This window comes from Panonychus citri, unplaced genomic scaffold (assembly GCF_014898815.1).
Source record: "Panonychus citri isolate SS breed McGregor unplaced genomic scaffold, ASM1489881v1 Contig00141, whole genome shotgun sequence".
Taxonomy (NCBI): domain Eukaryota; kingdom Metazoa; phylum Arthropoda; class Arachnida; order Trombidiformes; family Tetranychidae; genus Panonychus; species Panonychus citri.
The window spans coordinates 2,531,049-2,555,406 of record NW_026515546.1 but is presented as its reverse complement, the minus strand read 5'-3'; the positions used below and the strand labels follow the sequence as shown (position 1 = coordinate 2,555,406).

Here is a 24,358-nt window from a genome sequence, read left to right as displayed (position 1 = left end):
CGACTCGTTCCCAGCGACACCTTTAGGTTAAGTTTGAAATTGGAATGAGAAAAGTTAATCATTTGATTTCGGAATCTCCAACGAAACGTTTGTTTGTTTTGTCTACTGTTTTTATATTCACAAAGAGAATAGAAAAACTTTTCCAACTAATTTATTGTTCTTTTTATTTTGTTACATTCAAAGTGTTTCCAATGTGAATTTGAATAACATCTCATCCTAATTATTCTCAGTGTTGTACAATTATAATAATGTGATTCAAGGGAACACATCAACTGTAATTAACTTTCACTTTTTCTTTTCGTACAAAGTTCAACGTCTAATTTTCACCAATGGAAACTTTTTCATCTTCTCAACAGGTAAATTTATCTTTTACTCTTTTTACTCTTTTTTCTCTCTCATTATTCTCCCACCCAAACTATTTACCTTTAATCATTTGGACTCTCAAATTCAGTTGATAGAAAGAAATCAAGAAGAAGAAGAAAAAATCAAATTAAATCACGAATTTGTTGATATATATTAATGATTTTCCAACTTGTTCTTGACGATCCAATAAATGTCAGTTAATTTCCCTCTCTGATCAAATTCAATGGTCAATTGTTTACCAATCAATTCACCTCTAATCGTGACTAAATCACAACAATAAACATGATTAGAGAAACAAAAAAAAAGGTAAATTGTTACAATAATGTTATTGGTAATTTCTCATGATAAAATTAACAATTTTCATGGTAAAAGTTTTTTCTTAATGAAAAACCATCACAAATTCATGAATATTTGTTGATTTTTCTGAATTAATTTCTGATCAACTTTAGGTAGAATTTATCACGATTAAGATTTACAATTCTTTTGATGAGAGAATTGATTGAGAAATTTAATGAACAAATGAAGCAAAAAAATCTTCATCATCTTAATCATCTCATTTGTTTTCCTTTTCTTTTCATCTTTTCTTTTTCAATCTAATTGACTTCGTCTCCATCGGCGGTCAGTTCTTCATTGTCAATCTATGGTCACTTTCTAACATTCATTAACATCGGCAGGAGATGGAGAGAGAGAGAAAGTGATAGAGTAGGTTGCAAGGAGTTCATCTTCCACTCCCATTCCTCCTCCTCATCTTTCACTCTCTCCATCTTAATATAATAATAATTGAATATGGAAAAGATGAAGATAAACTTTTCTCTTTCAGTTATAAATATGTAAACATAATATGAAACTTGATTTTTAACTCACGCAGAAATCAAGAGACATTTTCATCTTAATCGTTTACCTTTTTTTTTATCTTCATCATCATCATCTCTCTCTTGCAAAGTTTTTCCTTTCTTTTCTTTACTTTTTCGTTTTACACTCCGCTCATATACCTTTAGGGCAATAACATTACCATCATTCATCATCACCACATCCTATGTGTGTGTCCAATGTATGATATTACAATGCTAATTGTAACAATCCAACAACAACAATCTAATAATAATTGTTAATTGTAATTGATCAACCCAAGTGAGAGTGTAAATCTAGAAAAAATAGTTACATTGGAAAAGTTTAAGTGTTACAATTGCAAATACATTTGTTATCCTTTGCGATTACAACTTAATATCTAATTGTTATTACAGTCATGCCTTTCCGAGATAAATATCAAGGTAAATGTTAAAATTGATGTGGATATAATGATATAATGAGAGAGAGAGAATGAGAGTGAGTGAGAGATGAAGATAAAGGAAGTAAGATAAATGATGATGAAGATATTGACCATTTGATTTTTTTTTCTTCCATTTTCAATTGGTCAAACGAATCCAATTCAATTAGGATACTGAATATGCAGACTTGTGATTGTATCTTCAATTGACAGACTAAATCGATCGGAACAAATCAAAATCACAGAGGGAAAAGGTTAACAAGACTAACTAACTACTGAATCTTATTGAGTATATTCTGTGGATAGAGAGTTGAAGTAGAGAAACAAAAAAAAATCCTTCACAAAACATGTTATTCACTCATAGAGATTGATCTTAAAGCTTTTCGAACAGAACTTTTCTTTTTAGAACATTTATCCTTCCCTATCCATCCTCAATCTCTCTCTCTCTCTCTCTCTTCTTTGTTATGATAATATATTCATCGATTGAACAACAATCAGAAAGATGGATTACTCTGAATGAAGAGCGAGAGATGATATTAACTCTTGAATTAAGATGATGAAGATGACGATAGGCATCTTATCAATGAGAGAGAGAGAGAGAGAGAAATTCCATCAACATCCTCATCATCATTTGTCAATAGTAAATGTAATTTATACAGAATATCTCATCCTTAGATCTCCATCCTTGTTATCATCAAATTGTCTTGTTTGCTTTTATTTATATTTAGATATCAGAATAATCATTTGTGAAATTGAACTGACCCAATGAAAAAAAAACTAACATCAAATGACCAACAGAAAGACAAATAAACAAATCATTTGATTTCATCTTTCTATTACTTTCTTTTTGTATGTCAAGTTGTAATTTGTTGTTTTTTACTTCAAGTTTACACGTTAATCAATTACAATTAACCTAAATTTAGTTAGACAAACATATTAATTGTCAAAAAAAGTAGTAATAACAATTTACTATTGGATTTATGAAAGGAAACCTTTTTTTCATATTTACTTTCATAATCAACATGAATCCCACCGCCTTGTGTATTTGACTAAGGGTAAAAGTCAATCATGTTAATTAATTGCTCATGTTTTGATTGTTGCTCATTTTTATCCCTCTACTCTTGCAGCTAATTAGATTTAATTGACTTCTTTACCAAAAAAAAAAGTAATAATAATAAATATTTTTCATCAATAAACATGAGGGATGAGGATAAATCAACATATAGAGATGCGTGAGTTAAGTCAATTGCAATTAGTAAACTAACTACAAATATAATGATAATAATTAGAGATAAATTAATAATAAACAGATTCAATTGTATTATAAGAGCAGCAAAAATTACGTTTATTATTAATACAAAGATGATGATTATCATTGAATTTGCTTAAATAATTAACTGGATAATTGTTACGGTGAGAAAGTGAAAAGTATGATTTAATTTAATTGTGATAGTAAATATAATTGATTTGGTTTACTATTAATATATACTAATTCAATTAGACTGTCACACTTAAAATAATACTAATTGTTTACGAGATGTAAATGTAAATATTGATTTGATATTATTTTGTTGTTTGTTTGCATGTAACAATTAACAATCGTGAGATATAAAGTTGACAATTAAATTTGATTCAGTTACAGTTTATTAACGTAAATGTATCCACCATGTACATGTTATAATAAAAATTAATCTTAATCCTTTATTTTGGTTGTAAGTAATAAGTATATTGATGATAATCATTAATTGTGATCACAATTTAGGTCAAACAAAAGTAATGAAAGATTTCACTGTTTGATTGCTGTAAACAATATACTACATCTCATAGTATGATAGACATTGGGTTATTATCAGTTCATTGATAACAATAAACATGATAATAGTTTTGTTTTTTTATGCCTTAGGCTATTTAAGAGGGTGGGGTTGTTTGTGTGTGTAAGTGAGTGAAGTCTATGGAGAGAGAGAGATGGAAAATTGGTCAAAGAGAAACAACAAAATCAACTATATATATACACTTTGAAACATTGGGAATATTTAAGATGATGAGAAGGAAGAAGAGGAAGAGGAAGACAGAATGAGAGAGTGAGAGAGAGAGTGAGGTAAAGGTAAGGAGTGGTCAGAAGGAGGTAGTAAAAAAAATCGTAACTTTGGAGTTCGAAATTGTTTCTTTTTTACCTGTACGAGTTAATGGTATCTCTATCATATAACAAAAGAGGAAGAAGTTGAGATGAAGATAATGATGATGATGATGATGAGCATAAAGGTGGAAAAGATGATAAGGTATAAAGATGATGATTGCAACGATAATGAGAATGTTTTTCTATCCTCATCTCTTTGTTTCCCCTCCTTCTGTGGGTTTTGTTACCGTACATAATTAGAGTAACTATTTTTTTTTTCATCTTCTTACCTGAGATTTGTATTGTTACCTTTGATTTATAATACAAATGATTGTTTCTTCATTTCAAATGAAAGGTATTGAGTTAACAACAATGTTCATATACTAACATTTAGATGGTGATGATCACTTTCACTTTTATATATGAATATTACCATGATAAGATATATTAAATTAACAATGATTATCAAGACTATAATAGTTATTGGTTAGTAAATATTAATCATTAAATCAGGTTAATCATGTTTCATAATCAATTCTAATCGTAATCATTTTTCATTCAAAGTTTTCCTTTGTTTTTTTTTGTGTATTAATAGTTTTCATGTCAATTGTTTGATTTTATTGTGTTGATGATGATAAATTTTGTTTTCCTCCATCATCATCATAAATTATCTTCATCATCTTAAATTACTATGGCCTTTAATTGCCTCTTGACTCCCACTCGATGCTTGAGATATGTGAGAGTGAGTGAGAGAGAGAAAGATGAGAAAAAAAAGAGAGAATGAGAGAGAGAGAGAGAAAGAGAGAAATCAAAACAAAAGGTAAATAACTTTTCATTGTAAACATTGTAAAGAGGCAACGAAATAAGGAAGAGAGGGTGATAAGGGTGGGGTAAGGTGATCGGTGGGGTGAATTCTAAGGTGGTAAATGACAGGAAAATCTTTTTCCATCATGATTAATATTATTTATTGTCTATTAATCCTCTGAAAAAAAAAGATTTACTCTTATTATTGTCTAATCAATGATTATTTTCCTGTTTCTCATTGATTACATGATAATCTTATTAATCAAATGATAACAGAAAAAAATTGTCATATGATTTTTTGTTGACAGTAAATTTCATATCAATACGATCAAATAAATATTATAAGGAGAAGACAAAGTTTCATGATCGTGTTTACATTTAATCAATAGTATACACCTTGATTGTTATTGATATTTAATTTCTGTCGTTAATCCGAAATGTGAATCCTCTTGTCACCATTTGATTGTCCAAATATAAAAACTGAAACCAAGGAATACGAATCAATTGTGATCTTTACTCCTTGATATTAGTTATTTATCCTTGAAAAACAATAAAACAATCGAGATGAGGAAGATGAATTAATAGAGACAGAGATGAAGATGAAGATGAATATGATGATAAATATGAGATTCAGGTTAAAGGTTTAAGGAGACACTTAAGTTATTATATTAATATTAATGTGAAGATGAAAACAAAAGCTAATCATCTTTATCATCATCATATTCATTGTTGATATCTAAATATTATTAATAACAATGAGAATAACAAGTTTTCCCGCCTTTTTTTTCTTTTGATTCGAAATCAGTAAAATAAACATTGGAACGTTTTTCTTTATAAACTATTGTATATTTACGGATGATAAGGGTCATCATCTTGATCATGGTGATAGAGAGAGTAAGAGATATATAGAGTGTCCACCTCTGATTAAGAGTCTATTGAGTCTATGGAGTTTTTTTTCTCAAGTATCAGTAACTTTATATTCATTTGAATACAACAACTTCTTACCTTAGATTATTATTATTACTGATGATTATTATCATTTCCTTCATCTACTAAAGGAAATACATTCAAATATCATCCATAATACAAGTTGATTGTTTCCAACGAAATGGAATACACATTATTATTTACACACTAGTACACAATTGATTGTTATGATTGTACAACTTTTTTTTTATCAACTACTTTATATTTGTATGTTCATATGTTGTACTTGAGTTGATTGATATTTTTTTTATATATATATACATGAGATTTGTATTCTCATCTTTATGATTACAGTTTACTGATTGTTTGAATTGTATTACTGATATTTTGTAAAATATTCTGATGAATATATGTCAATCAATAGTTAAACAATTAAAAGTTTGTTTATTATTATCATTGTGAAAATCAGATGTATTGTAATGTAGTTGACATTTCATCAATTGGCATGTTTGATATTATTATTACAATTTAAATGATTGACAATTTAAATTGAAAACAAAATTATTTCTCATAAAAAAATGATTGATTTTTTTTTCGCAATATTCAAATTAATTAACTGTCTCTGTAATTAAATTGATTGGATCATCTGATGATATCTTTTCAGTTAATAATAATTCATTTCAATTTCTGGACAATTGTTGTTGTTGTTGTTTATCATCATCATTATTGTTATTTTGATTGTTGTTATCAATTTAATGATTATCATGATGATGGAAATGATTAAGTAGTTTGATAATCATGATAGGAAATCAATGAATCCATAGGATTTTATCATTATCATCTTACTCCTTTTAAACTCCCAACCAAATGATTTATCATTTAGTTTCACTTAATGATAACAATGATATCATCATTATGATTAATGATATTGATTACAATAAATTACTAGGATGTGATTTACACTAATCACAACAATCAAAAGAAAAACCCAATTTCAATTGATTAGTAAATTAGTGGCCAGTTAATTGTTGTTGGTCAAACAATTGAAACTAAAGGAAAAAGTTTTTCTTTCCTAACCAAACCCATAATTATCACCAGTTAAATCAACATTCATTATTAACATTGGACAATTATAATTATCACAATGGTTTTAGAAAAAGTTACAAGTCAACAATTAACAAAAAAAAACAAGAAATAATTAAATCCCAACAATTAATCATGATAATCATCTCTCTCTCTCTCTAATCATATTATCATTTAATTTAAAATGATGATGAATAAAACTCAATACCAACACCGAAAGAGTTTAAAACATTAATTGATAACAATGATAATAATTGCATGATAATTGTTGGAAAACTATCAAAGGGAATTAAAGTAACAATTAAAATGATTTCAACTGTGGTTCATCATGATTAACGTGTTTTCAAGGGAAATTATCATGTTGCCGTTGAATTGAAAGTATCAATCAATTGATTGATTTATCACTTATCATGAACAGGAATGAGATATGCAAAATCAATTGAAATATCATGAAAGTGTGACAAATATTCATTGAAAAGGAACCGAAAAACACTTACAGATGAAAAACAATCAAAAAACGATAAGTAAATGTAAGACTGATGAAAAAAAGATGAGGATGCTAAATGTATTTTTTTATTCTCATTTTATTTTATTTTTATTTTTATTTTCTTTTTTGACTTTACCATTGAATGGCTATTTCGTTGTTCGATTTCCAGTCCATTTTTCATTCCTAATCGATTTCATCTTTATCCAAATTCAAGATCATTATTCATCCTCATCTTCGTCCTCTATCCCTCAGTATATCTTCCCACTTTGTTCATCTTATTTTATCACTCATTCAAACTACTACAACTCACTTGGAATAAGACAATCATCCTCTCTCTCTCTCTCTCTCACTCACTCTATCTTTCGTCATATGATATTCGCATCATCCTTTATATATCATCATTATCTTTCATAATCTCTCTCTCTCTCTCTCAATTGTTTCTCATCCGTTTTCATGTTTTTTTGTTTCTTCGCAATACCAACACATCAAAACCCAATGTTGATAAAACAACAATGAATGAGATCTAACTTTTTTTCCTGGTTATGGTCTATGGACTCAAATCCATCTTAATCATCTTTGTCATCTCCCTCACTGACTCTTTCTCTCCTCGTCTTCTCCCAGCACCACTTTCTGTCCACCCTCATCGTTAATCTTTATCCTCTTGCTTTTATTTTGTCTTCATCTCTTGCCTCATCCTCATCATATTATCACACATTAATTTTTTTACTCTTATACTCACTAACTCGGTTTTACTTTTATCCAAGTTCATTCATTGGAAAAACAAAAGACTCTTGGACTTAAGATTATGATGATGATGATCATCATCATCTTAATCATGATTATCATCAAAAAGAGACCAAAACAAAATCCTAGCAATCTAAAGTCTTTAACCTCTTCCGTCAATCCAATTGTTTCAATCCAATTGTCTTAACATTTTACTTACAGTCCAGTTAATTTTGATCCAATTGTAGTAAAAGATAATTGCGATTATCAACCAACAGAATCAAATCAACAATAAATAAAACACCCATTAAATCATATTGTTGGTTAACAATTAAAAACAATTCTCTCAGTCAAACTCATCCAATAACAATCATTTATCATCATTAAATGTAACAATTAAGATTAAATTTGAAAATATATTGACCATTGATTGTTTCCCTTAACAAGTAACAGTTAATCAAGTTTTTCAACTCAATTAAATGAACCAAATTTGCTCAAACCTGATTCTTAATAAGCAAATTAAATTATCAATATCATCATCATCATTATCACTAAATAACTAAATAGTAGCAATTAATAATTTAAAGATTCTGTTGATTTAAATGATTCATCTTGATTTACTTTTTGTTAGATATCTTAATCGTTAATCTAGAAAAACTTTAATTAATATTAATCATTGGTCTCTCTCTCTCTCTCTCTCTCTCTCTGATGGATAATAAAACTTTTTAATTGCAATCAAATTTTCAAAAGAATCAAGTTACATCACAATCAAAGTTAATCATCTTTTAGGTTGATTAACAAAAATTTTCAAGGTAAAACAATTTGATTTACAATTTGATGGAAAAGTTTTCAGAAAATGAGAAATAATATCTATTAATATATACATTGACCAACACAATTAACAGATAAATTGTAATTAAATTTCACATTTAATGAGAGAAAAAAAGTAGTAATTATAATGATAAATACTAAAGGTGAGGAAAATAAGTGTCACCTTTACATTTGTCACCTTTGTCGCTAATCCAATTGGATATTCACAGGTAATATACAAGATTATAAGCTGTTTGAAAATCCAATTGAAATAACAATTGAAGAAACTGTTAATCTCCTCTCAATGGGTTTTTCTTTACTCATTTCAAATGATTTATTATTTTTCAATTTACTTTTGTAAAAACTATTATATTTGAATAACCTGTTAATTTATTCAACAATTTACCTGGATTATAACACTTTCTGACAACAAGGTGTAATCATATTTTCATTATCATGATAAATAGTCTACGATTTGTATTTCCAGGTAGATGAGAAAGACACTGAGCAAGAAACTTTTTTCCACCTCCACCAAAGTTTTACCTCTTTTTCATATGATCATCATAATGATAATCTAACTTGTATGTTAACACCAATTGATATTATTGTTTACCTTTTTACTTTACTCTTTCATCATAATCATTATCCTTAATCTTAATCTTCATCTTATCATAAATTTTAATGTTGACAATTGAATTGTCAAGATTAACAGGATAATGGTATTTTCATCATATTTATACATAAATATATATAAGATATCGTTTCGTGCTGAATGAGAACTGGAAAAGAGGGATATTGATAATACACTTTAATGATGATTCGGATGAAAAGATGATGATGATGATGATAATGATGATAGTGATGATGAGAGGACATGAAATAATATCTTTCTGTTATCACTTGAAGAGCAAAACTTTTATCATGTTTTTGTCTTTATCCTTAAATGATAATGTTCATTTTCAAATGTATATTTCATGGGATATTGAAACAAATCCATTTCAATTGCCTGAACAAAATCCATGATCATGATAATCATTATATTGGTTTTTTACTTACACTTTAATACAGAATCAATCTCATGTTTATCCCACATCATCCCCATCAATGGGTATCCTTTTTCATCCTTTTCATCCTCTTATCACATCACTATTGGTCATCAAGATGATGATTATGATGATGATAAGCAAGGAAAGGAATGAAACTCATTTTCATGGAGAGAGATGAAAGAGTCAAGTAATATTTGTGAGAGAGAAAAAAATAACTACAACTTTTACTTTGAATCATCAATAAACATAACCGATTTGAGATGTTTGGGTGAAAAATGATTTCAATGGAAACGATGAAATTACAGTTATCATCCAATGAATTTCATCGTGTCTATCCATTGTTTCATGATGGATATCTTTCCATGTTATTCATTTGTTTATATCCTCCATGGTTACGATCATATAATAGCTATCTCATTATTCAGTTTCATGGGAACTTTTTTCTTGTTCATTACTAATGTAATCATATCTCTTTTTATGTCTCTCTCTCTCTCTCTCTCTCTCTCTCTCTCTCTCTCTCATTCTCTGTCAGCATCCTCATCAGTTTCTCATTTATCCTTTTTATCCATTTCCTCTTTTTCTCCTCCCACTCCCTCATCTTTTCATTATTTTCTCAATATCATCATATTCCATTTTTTTCCTTCCTTATTTTTCCCATGTTCATATTTCCGGTCAACTCTCTTGACCATAGACATGTTAATAGTTACATGATAACGTAACATAAAATCACCTCTGATTAACCTTCACAATTGCAATAATAATAATAATCATCATAATAATAATTACTTATTGACAGTCAACAGCGTAATTAATGAATCATTGAGAAGTCAATCAACTGATTACCTAAATCTTAATTTCACCCAATCAATAATGATGTTATAATGATAATAACAATAATAATATCTAATAAAAGCCAAAATATTTTTTTCTTTTCTTTTTCTTGTTATTTACAGTTAACTTTTTTACTCTTCATCTTATCACAATTTATACTGTCCAGTAGCAGTGGGTCATCAATACAAACCATCAAAGATAAAGGAGGAGGAGGAAGATCAAAGGCAGGAGAGGAAGTGGTAGAAAGTAACAGAGTGGAAAAGACATTTTCAAGAATAAGAAGAAAAATCCATGAAAAGGATGAACTTATATCTTCATCTTCATCTTCATCATTATCTTTATCCAATCAATTGGATTACACAAACGGATTTTCAATGTACATTCCTCCATCATCTTCTTCATCATCTTTATCATCATCATCATCATCAAATGCTCACTCCAATAATACACCACATTCAAGCCTATCATCATCAAGAAATCATCCTAAAACTGTAGTTTATCATCTTAACGTGAACGTAAGTAATTATCTAATTTTCCATGATTAAATATCATGACAGTAACGCCGGGGAAAAAATAACCACGAATTCACACCTTAATTTCAATGAAACCCTCTCTCACTCACTCACCTTTCCACTCACCTAATTTTTACCTCTTCCCCTTTAACCACATGGGAATAGGTTATTCATATATTTCCCCTGGAATAATAATCATCATCATGTAAAGAAGTTCAAGAAAATGTATTTTTTTTTCTTCATCATTCGAGATGAGAAATGAGCAGCTAAAAACTGTCAACTCTTATGTATATATTATATTGGAATTGAGTTGAACCCTGTAACTACAGAAATAGATGTTGATAAACATGATAAATTTTCATGTTCATCAAAATGAATCCCTTTTAAATTAGATAAATATGAAGGTTGATTGTTGATTAAGAAGCCTCACTTGACTTCCTCTTCAATCATTGTCATCATCTTCCTCTGTATCCTCATCATCCCTCTAATTGAATTCAATTTTCAACTAAATTGCATTCAAATTATTTTCCATCTCTCTCTCATCATTCATATTATCATCTCATTCTCTATTACTTATCACCTCGAATATTAAATCTAAGAACTTAGAACTTGAGAGAAAAAAGTTTTCATAAACTTTTGATTTCGAAGCTAAAATTAAATAAATAACCAGCAAATACACATTGATTAAATTGCCAGAAATTTACATATATGAACATTATTATCTTCACCTATTCATTATATTCACGTAAGGTTATCTGTAGGTGTTATCATTTTCATGATAATCATCATCATCATTAACACAATAATCAATCATAAATGATAAATCAATATGCTAATCAGTGATTAATATTTATTGTTAACCAAATGGTTAGGACAGTTTTTTATGTTTCCATTGCAATTATCATTCAGATTGATAGTTATATTTATTTCTTGGTCTGATATTGATTGCAATTGATTAGCTGATTGTCTGAGATTGAATTTTATTATTATCAGACAACTTTTTTTATATTAATTCCTCCCATCAGTTAATTGTGTTGATATTGATTTTGATTTGGCGGGAAAATGTTGATTATCAGATTTTGTTGTTTAATATTATCATCAAAAGGTCAATCAAGTACAAACCTGAGGTCAAATAAACTTATTGTTTATGATTATTTAATGTTTGATTTACAAATTTAATTGATTGTAAATATCATTCATTCAGTTAATCAAATAATCTTCATCTCGAAAGATTTACATTTTGTTTATTCACTTTGATTTTAGAAGGTAATTTAATCATCCCGTTAATTATTTACTGAAAATATTATCTAAATAATTAATAATTTATATAAATTATTAGTTATATATCTTAATATCACATGAATCAGATTAATTTCATGTTAATCAATAAGAAACAAGTAAGATAATGTTTTATAATAACCCTTAAGGTTAATTAGATTTAATCTAGTTATCTAAAGGCACACACAGCCTTTGACGATTTAGTTAACTATAATTTGTGGCCAATTTTCAATTCTTACTCTAATCATGAAGTTCTGATAGTCACAAGGGAAACTTTATTTACATGATTTATATACTTTTGTGTGAAAATTGTTGATGAAATTCAGAATCGGATGAGAAAAGGGGAAAGTTTTTCAAATCTTGAGAGTGTCATTGTTTCAGAACGTTCATATTTTGACAATCACATCTCCTTCGTCTCTTTTTCTTTTATATTTTTCTTGTTAATGTATTCATCATCATCATCATCGTTATCATTAACATGATTATCACCATGTGAGGTTGAGAAAAGAGAGGCAGATATTCAGTCAATCGATGAATACAAGATTATGTTGATGAAGATGAAGAAGTAAAGAAATGATGAGGAAGTGGAAAAATGAAGAGAAGGAGAGAAAATTTAACTTTCATTTTTTCGTTTTATTATTCAATGAACTTTGATATAAATTCAGATGAACAGAGGAAACGAAATCAAAAAAGAGAGAGAGAGAGAGAGAGAGAGAGAGTCATAAAGTGTGAAAAAAACTGTGCGGGTTTTGAGCTACCAGAAAATATCAATGATCATGTTAACATAACATTCATTAAATTTTATTTATGATTAATACGAAATTTCAATTGAAATGTTCAAATATTCATTGGATTAGAAATGAGATTTACCTCTTTCAATGTTTTTTTATCTTCACATTTCTCTCTCTCTCTCTCTCTCTCTCTCTCTCTCTGGCGAATGATGTTTGAGTCTCTTTTAACTCATTGTATCTCATTCAGTTGTAAAAACACATTAAATATCCATGTTTGTATTACTATGATGATGACGATGATGAGAGAGAGATCAGGATGATGATGCGGATGAGAAATGATCATTATCATCATGCAATTTTATCATCACCAAAGGGAAGAAACTTTTAGCTAAAAAAGGAAAAACAAATTAGACTCAATGGGAATTCTGAATTATCATGAATATGCTTTCTAATTGTTCATTTTCTGGTTACAATCATTTTCTTGCCAAAATCGTTAATCACTCAAAAAAAGAAGAAGACAAGATAAGATGACGAGAAGATAAACTGTATCAGAACAATAGTTTAAACCCATAAGAACATTATGACAATTTAAAGATTTGCATGATGATTAAGCTTCCTAGTTATCACCATTTGATTACAGAAAATTATCAAAACGATGAAAAGTTGATGATTAATTAAACAATCATGATTGATTATCGTTGATTTGATCATTGTCACCATCATTATCTAAATAGCTTCAAGAAAGTCTAATGATCATAAATTCAATAGTCACAAAAGCATCGAGTCGGTTTGAAGTTAAAAAGTTCAATTGAAACATCATGAAGCTAATCATTTGAATCTTCAAATCACAAGATCATCATGATGATCCTGAGCATTTCGATTTCATTTGATTAATATGGAACAATTTTCCAAGATATATAAAAGGACAATAATGAAGATATTGATCAAGGAAGATGGCGATTTAAAGAGAGTAAAAAATTGTTGGAATCATTATCATCTCTCTTAACCTTAATCAATGGAAAGGTGAAAATGAGAGTGAAGATGAGGATGAAAGAGTGATGAGTGTTCAGCTGACAAGAAAAGATTTTCCAAATTCTATTGTTGTATCATCATTATCATCATCATCATAATCATTATTTTCATTTTACTGTTACTATTATTTACTATTATTATCATTATATTTCATGTTCCCACAGACGAAAAAGTTCAATGTAAAAAAACATGAAGAGAGAGAGAGAGAGAGAGAGAGTAAGAGAAAAAGAGAGGAAAAATTATACACCAAGAATCTTCTCATCATGGTGATGATGAGAAGGATATAAGCTAGAAATTGCTCTTTTGTAACAAGATTTATAACAAGTTTTAGAGAGAGACATTAAAACTTATACTCGACAGTAAAAACATGGACACACAACACATTCAAAAAAAAGTTCATTCGATTTATACTGAACTTTACTGAACTGATAACATGGTGAGAGAAAGGGAGAGAGTAATAACAGAGAACAAAAAAGTTCGAATTTTTTTCTTCTCTTTTGGTTTTTTGTTCCTCTCTCTTTCTCTCCCTCTCTCTCTCTCTTACCAACATCATGTACTTATAACTGTTCAGTTTGATTCTGATAGATTGAAGAAAGGAAAAAATTCCAAGTTCCCTAGATAATATCATGGTGATAATGATAACTACCGATGAAGATGATACCATGATGATGATGAAAAACATGTTGATGATCAAGAGAGAGAGAGAGAGAGAGAGAGTTAAAAGTTCAAAGGCTTAAAGATGAGTACGATAAATATTATATGAAGATGATGAAAAAAATGAGGAAGACAAAAAATCATCAACATTCTTCATGATGAGATATCATATGTTCCTTAGTATTGTTAACAAGATTAAGAGGATAAATAATTGAATCATCATGAATAAGAGGATAAAGAATAATGAATTGATCATGATCATGATCAAATTGGTGATAAATTTGTGTTACCATTACAACAATTTACCTTGATAATCATTTAATTATTTAAACATCTCAACATTTACTCCTGTTTTTCACTTACGATTCAATTTGCTTCTTAATATAATTAACTTTGAGAACAAATTAGTTGTGTACCTTGATTGTTATGATACTAATTAACTGGAAATCATTGTTTTCCACCATAGAAAATAATTAAGGCGTATTTAGTTTTACATTCATGGTTAAATTGTCGAAGAAATTAAACAAATTTTGCAACAATTAACTTTTACTTGTACATTACCATTGAAAGTTAGTTAACTGTTTTTGTTGTTTTCTTGTTGATTGTGTCAAGATAAGATTAAGATTAATTATTTTCATCATCATATTTTAATCCATATGATTGATTAGATTCCAATTATTGTTAATGATAGTAAAGTAATTAATCAAAAAATAATAACAAACAATTCAGTCAACAGCTAATTATTATCATCTATGAGAAGTCAATGTAACAATTTAAAGAGTATCTCATTGCTGTAATAACTTTTACTTTAGTTAAACAAAGAAAAATACCTGAGATTTGATGATGAAGATGATAAATGTAATGATAATTACATTTTAAAGATGATGAAAGATGATAAGTGACCCCAATGAACAGATTAAGATATAATCCATTGTCCAAGTTTTGGACTCAAGTACAACGATAAAACTAATCCATGAATTTAGATTCATTATAAACTGAATAAAAGACCGCGAAAAATTAAAAATAAACAGAAAAAAAGTTTAGCGGTTGAAGATTTTTATTCATTAATGATTAGCATCATTATAAGTCGAACATGATTGAGTTAATTAATTTTAGATATTGTGAGAAATATCGTCAAGAATTCCTCTTTCAATTCGTTGTTTTTAGAGGGCATGAACTGGTCCATGAGGGTAATTATGGTGATGGAAACTTTTACAGCATTCAAATTCATGATGATTGTTGGATAATCAGAGTTGTTATTTTGGAAACAAAAGACAAACTGATATTTTGACTGATTCATATGAAATTTAGTGATGAACAAAAAGTAAATTAATTACAAACAAAAGCTTAAATCTATTGATTTAATTGTGGCTAATTCGCACGGGCGATTAAAGATAAAAAATAACGAGCAATTTAGTCAACAGCTAATTAAGATACATTAATTTACATGTACTTATTAACAGTAAATCAATGTCAATGTTAAAGATATAACCTTGATCAATGATCAATTTAATTGTTGATATTGGTGTAAAGTTAATTACGAATACACAATTGAAGACACAACTATTAAGGTTACAGTAAAATGAAAAAGAAACAGAGGTTAATGATTAACAATTAAAATTGACAGTTAATCAAAATAATGATTAAGTTAATCATCAGTATAAACAATTTAAATTGTTACAATTCAACAGCAAACATTTAACTGAAATGTTTATGTTTATCTGAACAGTATTTTTGTTGATCATCAAGCTAATAAATGATTAGCTAATCATTGGTTAATATTGAGGATTATCATTAGTATTATTATTACATAAAGATTAGGATGATGATGAGAAAGTAATAATCTTTCAAGAGTCAATATTATCATTATCATCTATAAGAAGTCAATGTAACAATTTAAAGAGTATCTCATTGCTGTAATAACTTTTACTTTAGTTAAACAAAGAAAAATACCTGAGATTTGATGATGAAGATGATAAATGTAATGATAATTACATTTTAAAGATGATGAAAGATGATAAGTGACCCCAATGAACAGATTAAGATATAATCCATTGCCTATGGTTTAGGATGATCTTTTCTTGTAATGAAATCTTTGTACAGGGTTACACCTTTCCATTCATATTCTTTCAATCAAAACTTGACCATCGATGTTTACAATCTACATCTTGACCACATGGTCACTCTAGACTTACTATGGAGTTTGTTGTTATTTTTGTAAAATCTCTCTCTCTCTCTCTCTCTCTCTCTCTCTCTCAAGTATCAACGAAACGAAAAGCAAAAAAAGAAAGAGAAATATCAACTTGGAAAGCATTTTTACCTTTCGCCATTACTATCAAGCGTAAATTTAGTTAATTACATTTTCCAATTACCTTGTTGCTTATAACTCTTAACATGTTTACTTTATGATGATGATAAATCTCAGAGATCGAAGGTCATTTCAATTTCGACTTAGCAATAATCGCCATTTTGATTCTCAATAGTGCAACAATCTTTTTCACCATCATCATCATTAGGTATTTGTTACCTTTTGTTTATCTTCATTTCCGTTTCCTCATCTTTTTCTTTCACTTTTTGAATGGGTCAAAAAGAGATACAAGTAGAAAACAACATCGAAAGAAATTTTTCTTCCAACATCTTCTTTTTTCAGATTCGATTACACATGAAATACATAAACCCTTTCAGGCAATTCTTGTGATGGTTAAGAACCAGCAACGTACAATTTATTAGTTCCAAAATATTATTAATAGAGAATTTAGAGAATAACATGTTAAAAGTGAAAGAAGAAGAGAATTTAAAGTATTAGAACGACTGAAGATGATATTCGGTTTGAGAGAAAAAAATCAGTCTTTGAGAGAGAAGATGGAAGATGATGGAAAATTGGTATGAGGAAGTTAAACTCTCATTCTAATCATCAGCTCATCTCTTTTGGTTCGTGTTCTTAAGGAGGCGAAAGAAGAAACCAAAAAGTGTTTACAGCAATTTCCACAATCCTCTGAAAAGAAAAATCTTAATCCATTGTTAATCTTATCTTAAGGTCTCATTAGCATTTAGGGTCAAAGGTAGAACATGAGATTCATTCATTGAAAGAAACGATAAGGTAAAGTTTTCACCTTGATCAAAATCTCAACAACATTGTATCAAATATTATCCAACGATATTATCGAATAAGTTGAAATTCAATCCAATGGTTATAAGTTTCAAGAACTTGAGCCTGATAAGTTTTCTATGGAAGGAATTTGTGTTCTTTCATCCTTTTCAATTTTTACCTTTGACCCTTCATGTTAATGAGGCTTTAAGACTAACAATGAATTAAGACTTTTCTTTGTGACTCCAAACCAAAAAGAAAAGAAAACCCGAACAGGTAAAGTCGATAGACCTTAGAATATGTGCAATTCTCATCATCCTTATCTTCTTAGTGTAACTTACCTTTACCGCCTTTTACTTATAGTGAGAGAGAACAAGTGAGTGAGAGAGAGAAAGAGACTTTCACTCCAAGGTGAGTTTCTCAATTGAACCAGAAAAAGAAAATATGAAATTTTTGAATCAATTCAATTTGTTTTGTTTTTCTAATTGACAGATTAAATTGATTGGAACAGATTATAGATATTCTATTATTATTATTATATTATAATCTATTAATTTATGGTTAATAGATGTACTCAAACAATCAGCTTAATTATTAACCATTATCATGATTAATAATTAACCGGCTAATTGAGAAGCTCATTGATTTGCTTACCTACAAAATAATAGATTAAATTAAATGATCCAATTTAAGTTTGATTGTAAATAATTACATAATCCTTGTTGTTATCGTATAATCCTGTGATTAAACAATTGTAATTACAATATTCTGATCAACAAGTTATTTGATTGATAACAATTAATGATATTCAACTAGAATCCATATAAAGGTAACTTTATCTACCTGATAAAGTTACAAAAACTATTAATACATTTTCCTCAATATTTTATCCCAAAATTAAACTTTTAATCTTAATCCACTAATTTCACTTAATCCAATTCATATTACTTGCAATTGATCAACTTTGTAAGGTTGCTAATTAAGAGTCTCGATGATCATATAAATTAACTGTAATTCAACACCAAGAAATTACAATTTAACAATTGAATGAGTTTCAATTTAGTTACACAAGAAAATTAAACGTTCTAACCGATAACAACTTCGATAAAGGTAAAAGAGCTTCAGTGAAAAACAGCGTAAGTCGATTCGAAGTAAACTTAGAACCGGAAGACCTTCGAGGTCACCAAAGATGACTAATATCATTTTCGACATTTTGAAGCTGGTGAAGCCATAATCTTAATCCTCTCAATTGTAGAAACAGAGACGACCACTAAACAGTTCTAATCCGTTTTATACTTGAAGGGTGTGGATTTGTGTATGTGTATGTGTATATCTAACGGCTTAATCTTTTTCTGGTCAGTGGTTTCCATTCAAAACTAATGATTACCTTTGCAATTTGAAAATCTACCTTAACCATCATCAACCTAATCATATAGTTGAAAGTTAACAGTAATTGCTATTTGTTTAACTTTTTTTTCATCCTCGATCCTTGGTAATAGTTATCATCATGAATACCTGTGGGTTTTTGCTGTTCATCATCATCATCATCAGGCACCTTTTCAATTTACTCACATACCTGAAATTTTTCATTTAATGTTCCAAATGCAATCAAAATTATTATTGCCATGTTATTAATTAATCATTTTCCCTCATCATCAATCTCATTTACACCCACTTGGAAATATATATTTCGGTGATTAATTCATTTCTCTATTACTATTTTCAGGGTAAATCAGCTCATGAAAAGCCTGTTATTAGACATTCACATGGTATCTTGGGTCAATCGGTTACCTGGACACCAACAGAATCGCCATCACAATCAACAATCAATGTAGTTTCTTATTCTTGGCGGGAAACTGGTTTCACTGATTGTAGTTTATCTTGTCTGGGAGGTAAGTTGGTCAACTGAATGATTAGCTAATTGTTGATATAAATTGATAATTAATCTCTTTTTGCTAATCCTTAGGTATCAGAGAAAATATAATCAACTGTATTCGAGATAATGATTCAATGATTGTCTCCCAATACTTATGCAATATTGAAGATAAACCAGATTCTATCACACAGACTTGTAATGATCAACCTTGTCCACCCAGGTAAGTGTTTATGTCCAGTGTCCAATGTCCATTTCGATGGTCAATAATTGATTTTATTAATTCCAAGTTAATTGTGATAGATTTGCAATGGTTTTCAGGTTATTCATCTCATGTTTAACCAACAAGAAAAATTTAAAACATACTATTAACCTATTCATGACATGTATCAACCATCATGATCAAGACAACTTGAAAGGTTTGATTGACAATTAACTTTGGAAAAATATTCCCAACAATTTAAATTATGCAAAACCAATGGTTAATTGTTCATGTAACTGTAGGTTTATGATTAGCTTAAATATCATAGATTAATTTGATGATGTGTATAACCAGAAAAAGAAAAGGCATTTTATCATCCAAAATGCTGAATAATTATTCATATTCTGTTGCATGATAATATGAGATATTAATTAATCTTCACCTTTATCCATCTTAAAGGTATCATGTTGGTGAATGGGGTCAATGTGTTGGAACTTGTGGATCAGGAACACGAACTCGAACTGTTTTATGTAAAATTTTACTCGATTTTTCAAAAATGTATTCAATTGTTCCGGACGATGAATGTCCTGGTATTAAACCAGAATCAACTGAATCGTGTTTCCTACCTCCATGTTCAACATCAGCAGATGATGATGAAGATGCTAAATATTTACCTGGAAACTATGCTGCTCTTATAGCATCTTCATCATCTACAACAGTATCAACACCAACATCAACCGTCAATTCAGTTAACTACTATTGGCAAGATTCTGGTTACACTGAATGTAGTGCATCTTGTTTGGGAGGTTAGTTAGCACCGAATAACGGTAAATCAAATTGTCAGTGTTATCTCTCTCTCTCTCTCTCTCGTCCTATCATTCACTCAGGTACCCAAGAAAATATAATCCAATGTATTCGGGACAATGATACAATGATTGTCTCTCAATACCTGTGCAATATTGAAGAGAAACCAGAATCGATTACCAAAACTTGTAATGACCATCCTTGTCCACCAAGGTAAGTTTTTTTTGCTCGAGTTTGATACTTTTATATGATAGTTATGTTTCATGAATTCGTCGGTCAATTGACTTATTGTGAATTTTAACCTTAATTTACTTTAGATGGACAACAACTGACTTTGGACCTTGTTCTAAACCTTGTGGAGCCGGTGTTCAAATACGAGAGGTAAAGTGTATCCATGAGGTTACTCGAGGTTTCGAAAATGCTTTACATGTACCACATGATAGGTGTATCGAACCTAAGCCAATCGAGGAGAGAGTTTGTAATGAAGATCCTTGTCCAACCTCTTCGCCTATTGATAAAGTGTCGCAAGGTAATAAATGTAAAGGAGAAAACTGTCTTATCGAAGGTAAAAAGAAACGAAAGTGTAGCAAAGATCGATCATCATTATCGAACTCACATCCATCAAAATGCAATAAAAAGAAGAAAAAATCTAAACACACCGATTGTAAATCGGGTAAGTGTAAATCTAAACACGGAGGTGGAACAGAGAGTGACAATAATACCATTGATCCTTATGGTCAACCATTCATTCAAACACAAAATGAGAAGAAAGTTTCACTTCGAATTGGTGGAACGGCGATCATTCATGAAGGAACGATTCTTAAGATTCGTTGTCCTAGAAGAAAAATGGAAAATGACCTTTTACCCGACATTGAGTGGACCAAAAACGATTTTGCAATTAATTATGATGATAAGATTAGTCTCACTCGTCTTGGTGCTCTTAAAATTCACGATGTTGACTTTACCGATTCGGGGACTTACACTTGTGCCTATGGAAATACAAAGTTATCGATGACAGTTCAAGTTGTCGCGTTTAAACCAACCACATCCACCACAACAACACAAGCAACTTACCTGGACAATGGTGAATCAATTAATTATGCAATCGAAACAAAAGAACCACCAAGTATCCCTGATGATTATAGTGGTCAGTTGAAGACTGGACCATCACCACCATATGAATTGGACTCAAGGAAACGAGGGTCAAGTTTGAATGAATTGTCATCTTATTTTAAGAAAAATAAACTCGATGATCCTAATAAACTGGACAACCAGGAGAAACCAACTTGGTACCAGTTACGTAAAATTGGTCAAGAGATTAATAATAACAATCGCAATTGGGATCTGATGAAATCGAAGGACATTGAGAATCGGCCAATTTATTATGCTGACCAACAGTCAAGTCAATTGTTTCATAATGTTGCTGATGATGATTCTCGATACCTTAAATCTGGTCAATCCACCAAAGGGACAGTCGATGAAGCTAAAGAATCGAGAATACTGAATAAAGTGAAACTGTCTGATGAAAAGTGCCTTACCATCCAATCCAATTTCCGATTCGGTTGACCAATACATTTCAGGAAAACTGATTAAAAGGGAATTTGTTTGGTTGGTCAGTCCATGGTCATCATGTTCAGTTGCTTGTGGAGGTGAAGGATTTGAGGTAAGAATATTTTTCCATCTTCTTGAAAAAAAAACTTCTCATTGAAATGATGACCAATCTTTTAACTTGTCCATTTGAATAATTGATCTATTTCATTAGGTTCGCGCTATTAAATGTATTGAAAAACATTCAAATGTATCGATCGATCAGGATGAGGCCTCATGTATCAATTCTGGCCTTGGTAAGCCTGAGACGAATCGTACTTGTCACATTGAATGTCCAAAGTGGACAACCGGACCATGGGGAGAGGTAAGTGAAAGCTACAAGAGAAAAGGAAAAAATTGAAATTTTCATCTCCGATTCGATTATCAAAATTTTCCTTATTTTTTTTCTCTCATTCAGTGTTCCAAGTGTTTAAGCTTCGGACAAGGTAAACAAACTCGAGATGTAAATTGTACTCTTTCCGGTGGGAAAATTTTACCACCAACTTCATGTGACATGAATAAATATCCCGCCGCTGCTCAGACCTGTTCAAATGTCGATTGTAGGCCAATGTGGTACTCTAGTAAATGGTCACCCTGTTCGGGTGTTTGTGGTAAAGAGGGTACACAAGATCGGACAGTTGATTGTGTCTGGTTAGCTGATAGATTAATGAAAACAGTTAATTGTGATCAAGCAAATAAACCAATAACTGTTAGAAAGTGCCATGTACATTGTGATAAAGATAAAAATTGTAAGTTAATCACAATTTAATTGATTGATTGAACAATTAACCCTTAATTAACCTTTTCCATTTAATTATATTCCTTTTCCTTTACAGTTGATTGTGTTAATGCTTCATTCCTATGTAAATATGCTGTCTCTCAATCTTGTGGTCATCCTGTCTTCCGGTCATCTTGCTGTAAATCTTGTCGTGATTCCGATTTCATAACAATTAAAAGTTAATCATTTGGAAAAAGAAACACAATTAAAACCATTACCTTACAATCAACTGGACATCAACCATTTAAAAGGTTAAAATGTAAAAAAATAAATCCAAACAATTAACAGATAACTGAATCAATTTTGATTGTAAAACTTTTTCGTTCCCAATTTACATTTACAATTTGTTTTAATAACTTTTATTTATATTTAATGTTAATTGATAATAACATTAAATTCACACGATAACAATCAATTTAATTAGATTGTAATAATTGTACAGCAAAAAGTTAATCAACATCCTTTGATTATCAGGAAACACAATCAATTAAATTACCAAACAATTAAATAATAGTTATACAAACACACATAAAGATTGATTGAAAACAAACAATGTAATATAATAATAATTACTTAATTATTAACCCTTTAATTGCTGATTGAACAATTAAATTGTAATCAATTTTCAACCAAATTACACTCATTTAATCATTTAATCATTTAGACAAAATTGAACAGTTAATTTGAATACAAATCGCACAATTAATGTTGGCGGGAAAACTTTTCAATCATTTTGGTGACAATTATTTTTGTCGTTTTTTGTTTCATCATTTAATTAGGATAAGTAAATAAAGACCAAATTGTTGGTTAATCAAATTAACTGATTACCCAAATGATTTACTTTATGATTGTTTGATTGGTCAGGTATTAATTGTAAACAGAATTGATTCAATGTTTGGATATTCAATCAAAGTTATCAACAAATTGGATGAAGGTTTTGTATATCCTCGAGAGTAAATGTTAATATTATCACCTTAAGGTTAATCTACCTTGAGGATTAGTACATGTTTGTGATGCCGAGGGATAAATTAATCTCAATTTGTTTCTGAATGTCAATTTACACCCAAAGTATTACAGAAAAAGTTTTGATAATCACAAGGGAAAATTTATTTATCACCATGATTAATATATTCATGTGGGAATTTCTGATCATATTGAAAATGAGACAAGTATTAATATATTAATAGTAAATAATATGTTGCAAGGTAAAAATTTTCTCAAGTTTTTTTGAGTGTCAATAATATTAACAAGCTCCTCATCTACTCTTATCACCATCATTATCACCTCCCTTCTCAACCTCCTTATCATTGTAGCTTCTTCATGTTAATATCTTCATCTTCATCATCATCATCGTTATCATTA

General features: G+C 29.4%; 1 protein-coding gene across 1 annotated transcript; it reads left to right on the top strand.

Annotated features, from left to right (window-relative positions):
* The first annotated feature begins 54 nt into the window (after positions 1-54).
* Positions 55-23,643, top strand: LOC128395067 (ADAMTS-like protein 1). Its single transcript, XM_053355449.1, is given in 11 exon segments — positions 55-356; positions 10,580-10,972; positions 19,479-19,644; positions 19,719-19,848; positions 20,287-20,633; positions 20,715-20,844; positions 20,949-22,155; positions 22,157-22,294; positions 22,394-22,543; positions 22,637-22,967; positions 23,055-23,643. Coding segments are annotated over 11 exon segments (3,144 nt in total). The 5' UTR covers positions 55-329; the 3' UTR covers positions 23,180-23,643.
* The last annotated feature ends 715 nt before the right edge of the window (positions 23,644-24,358 follow it).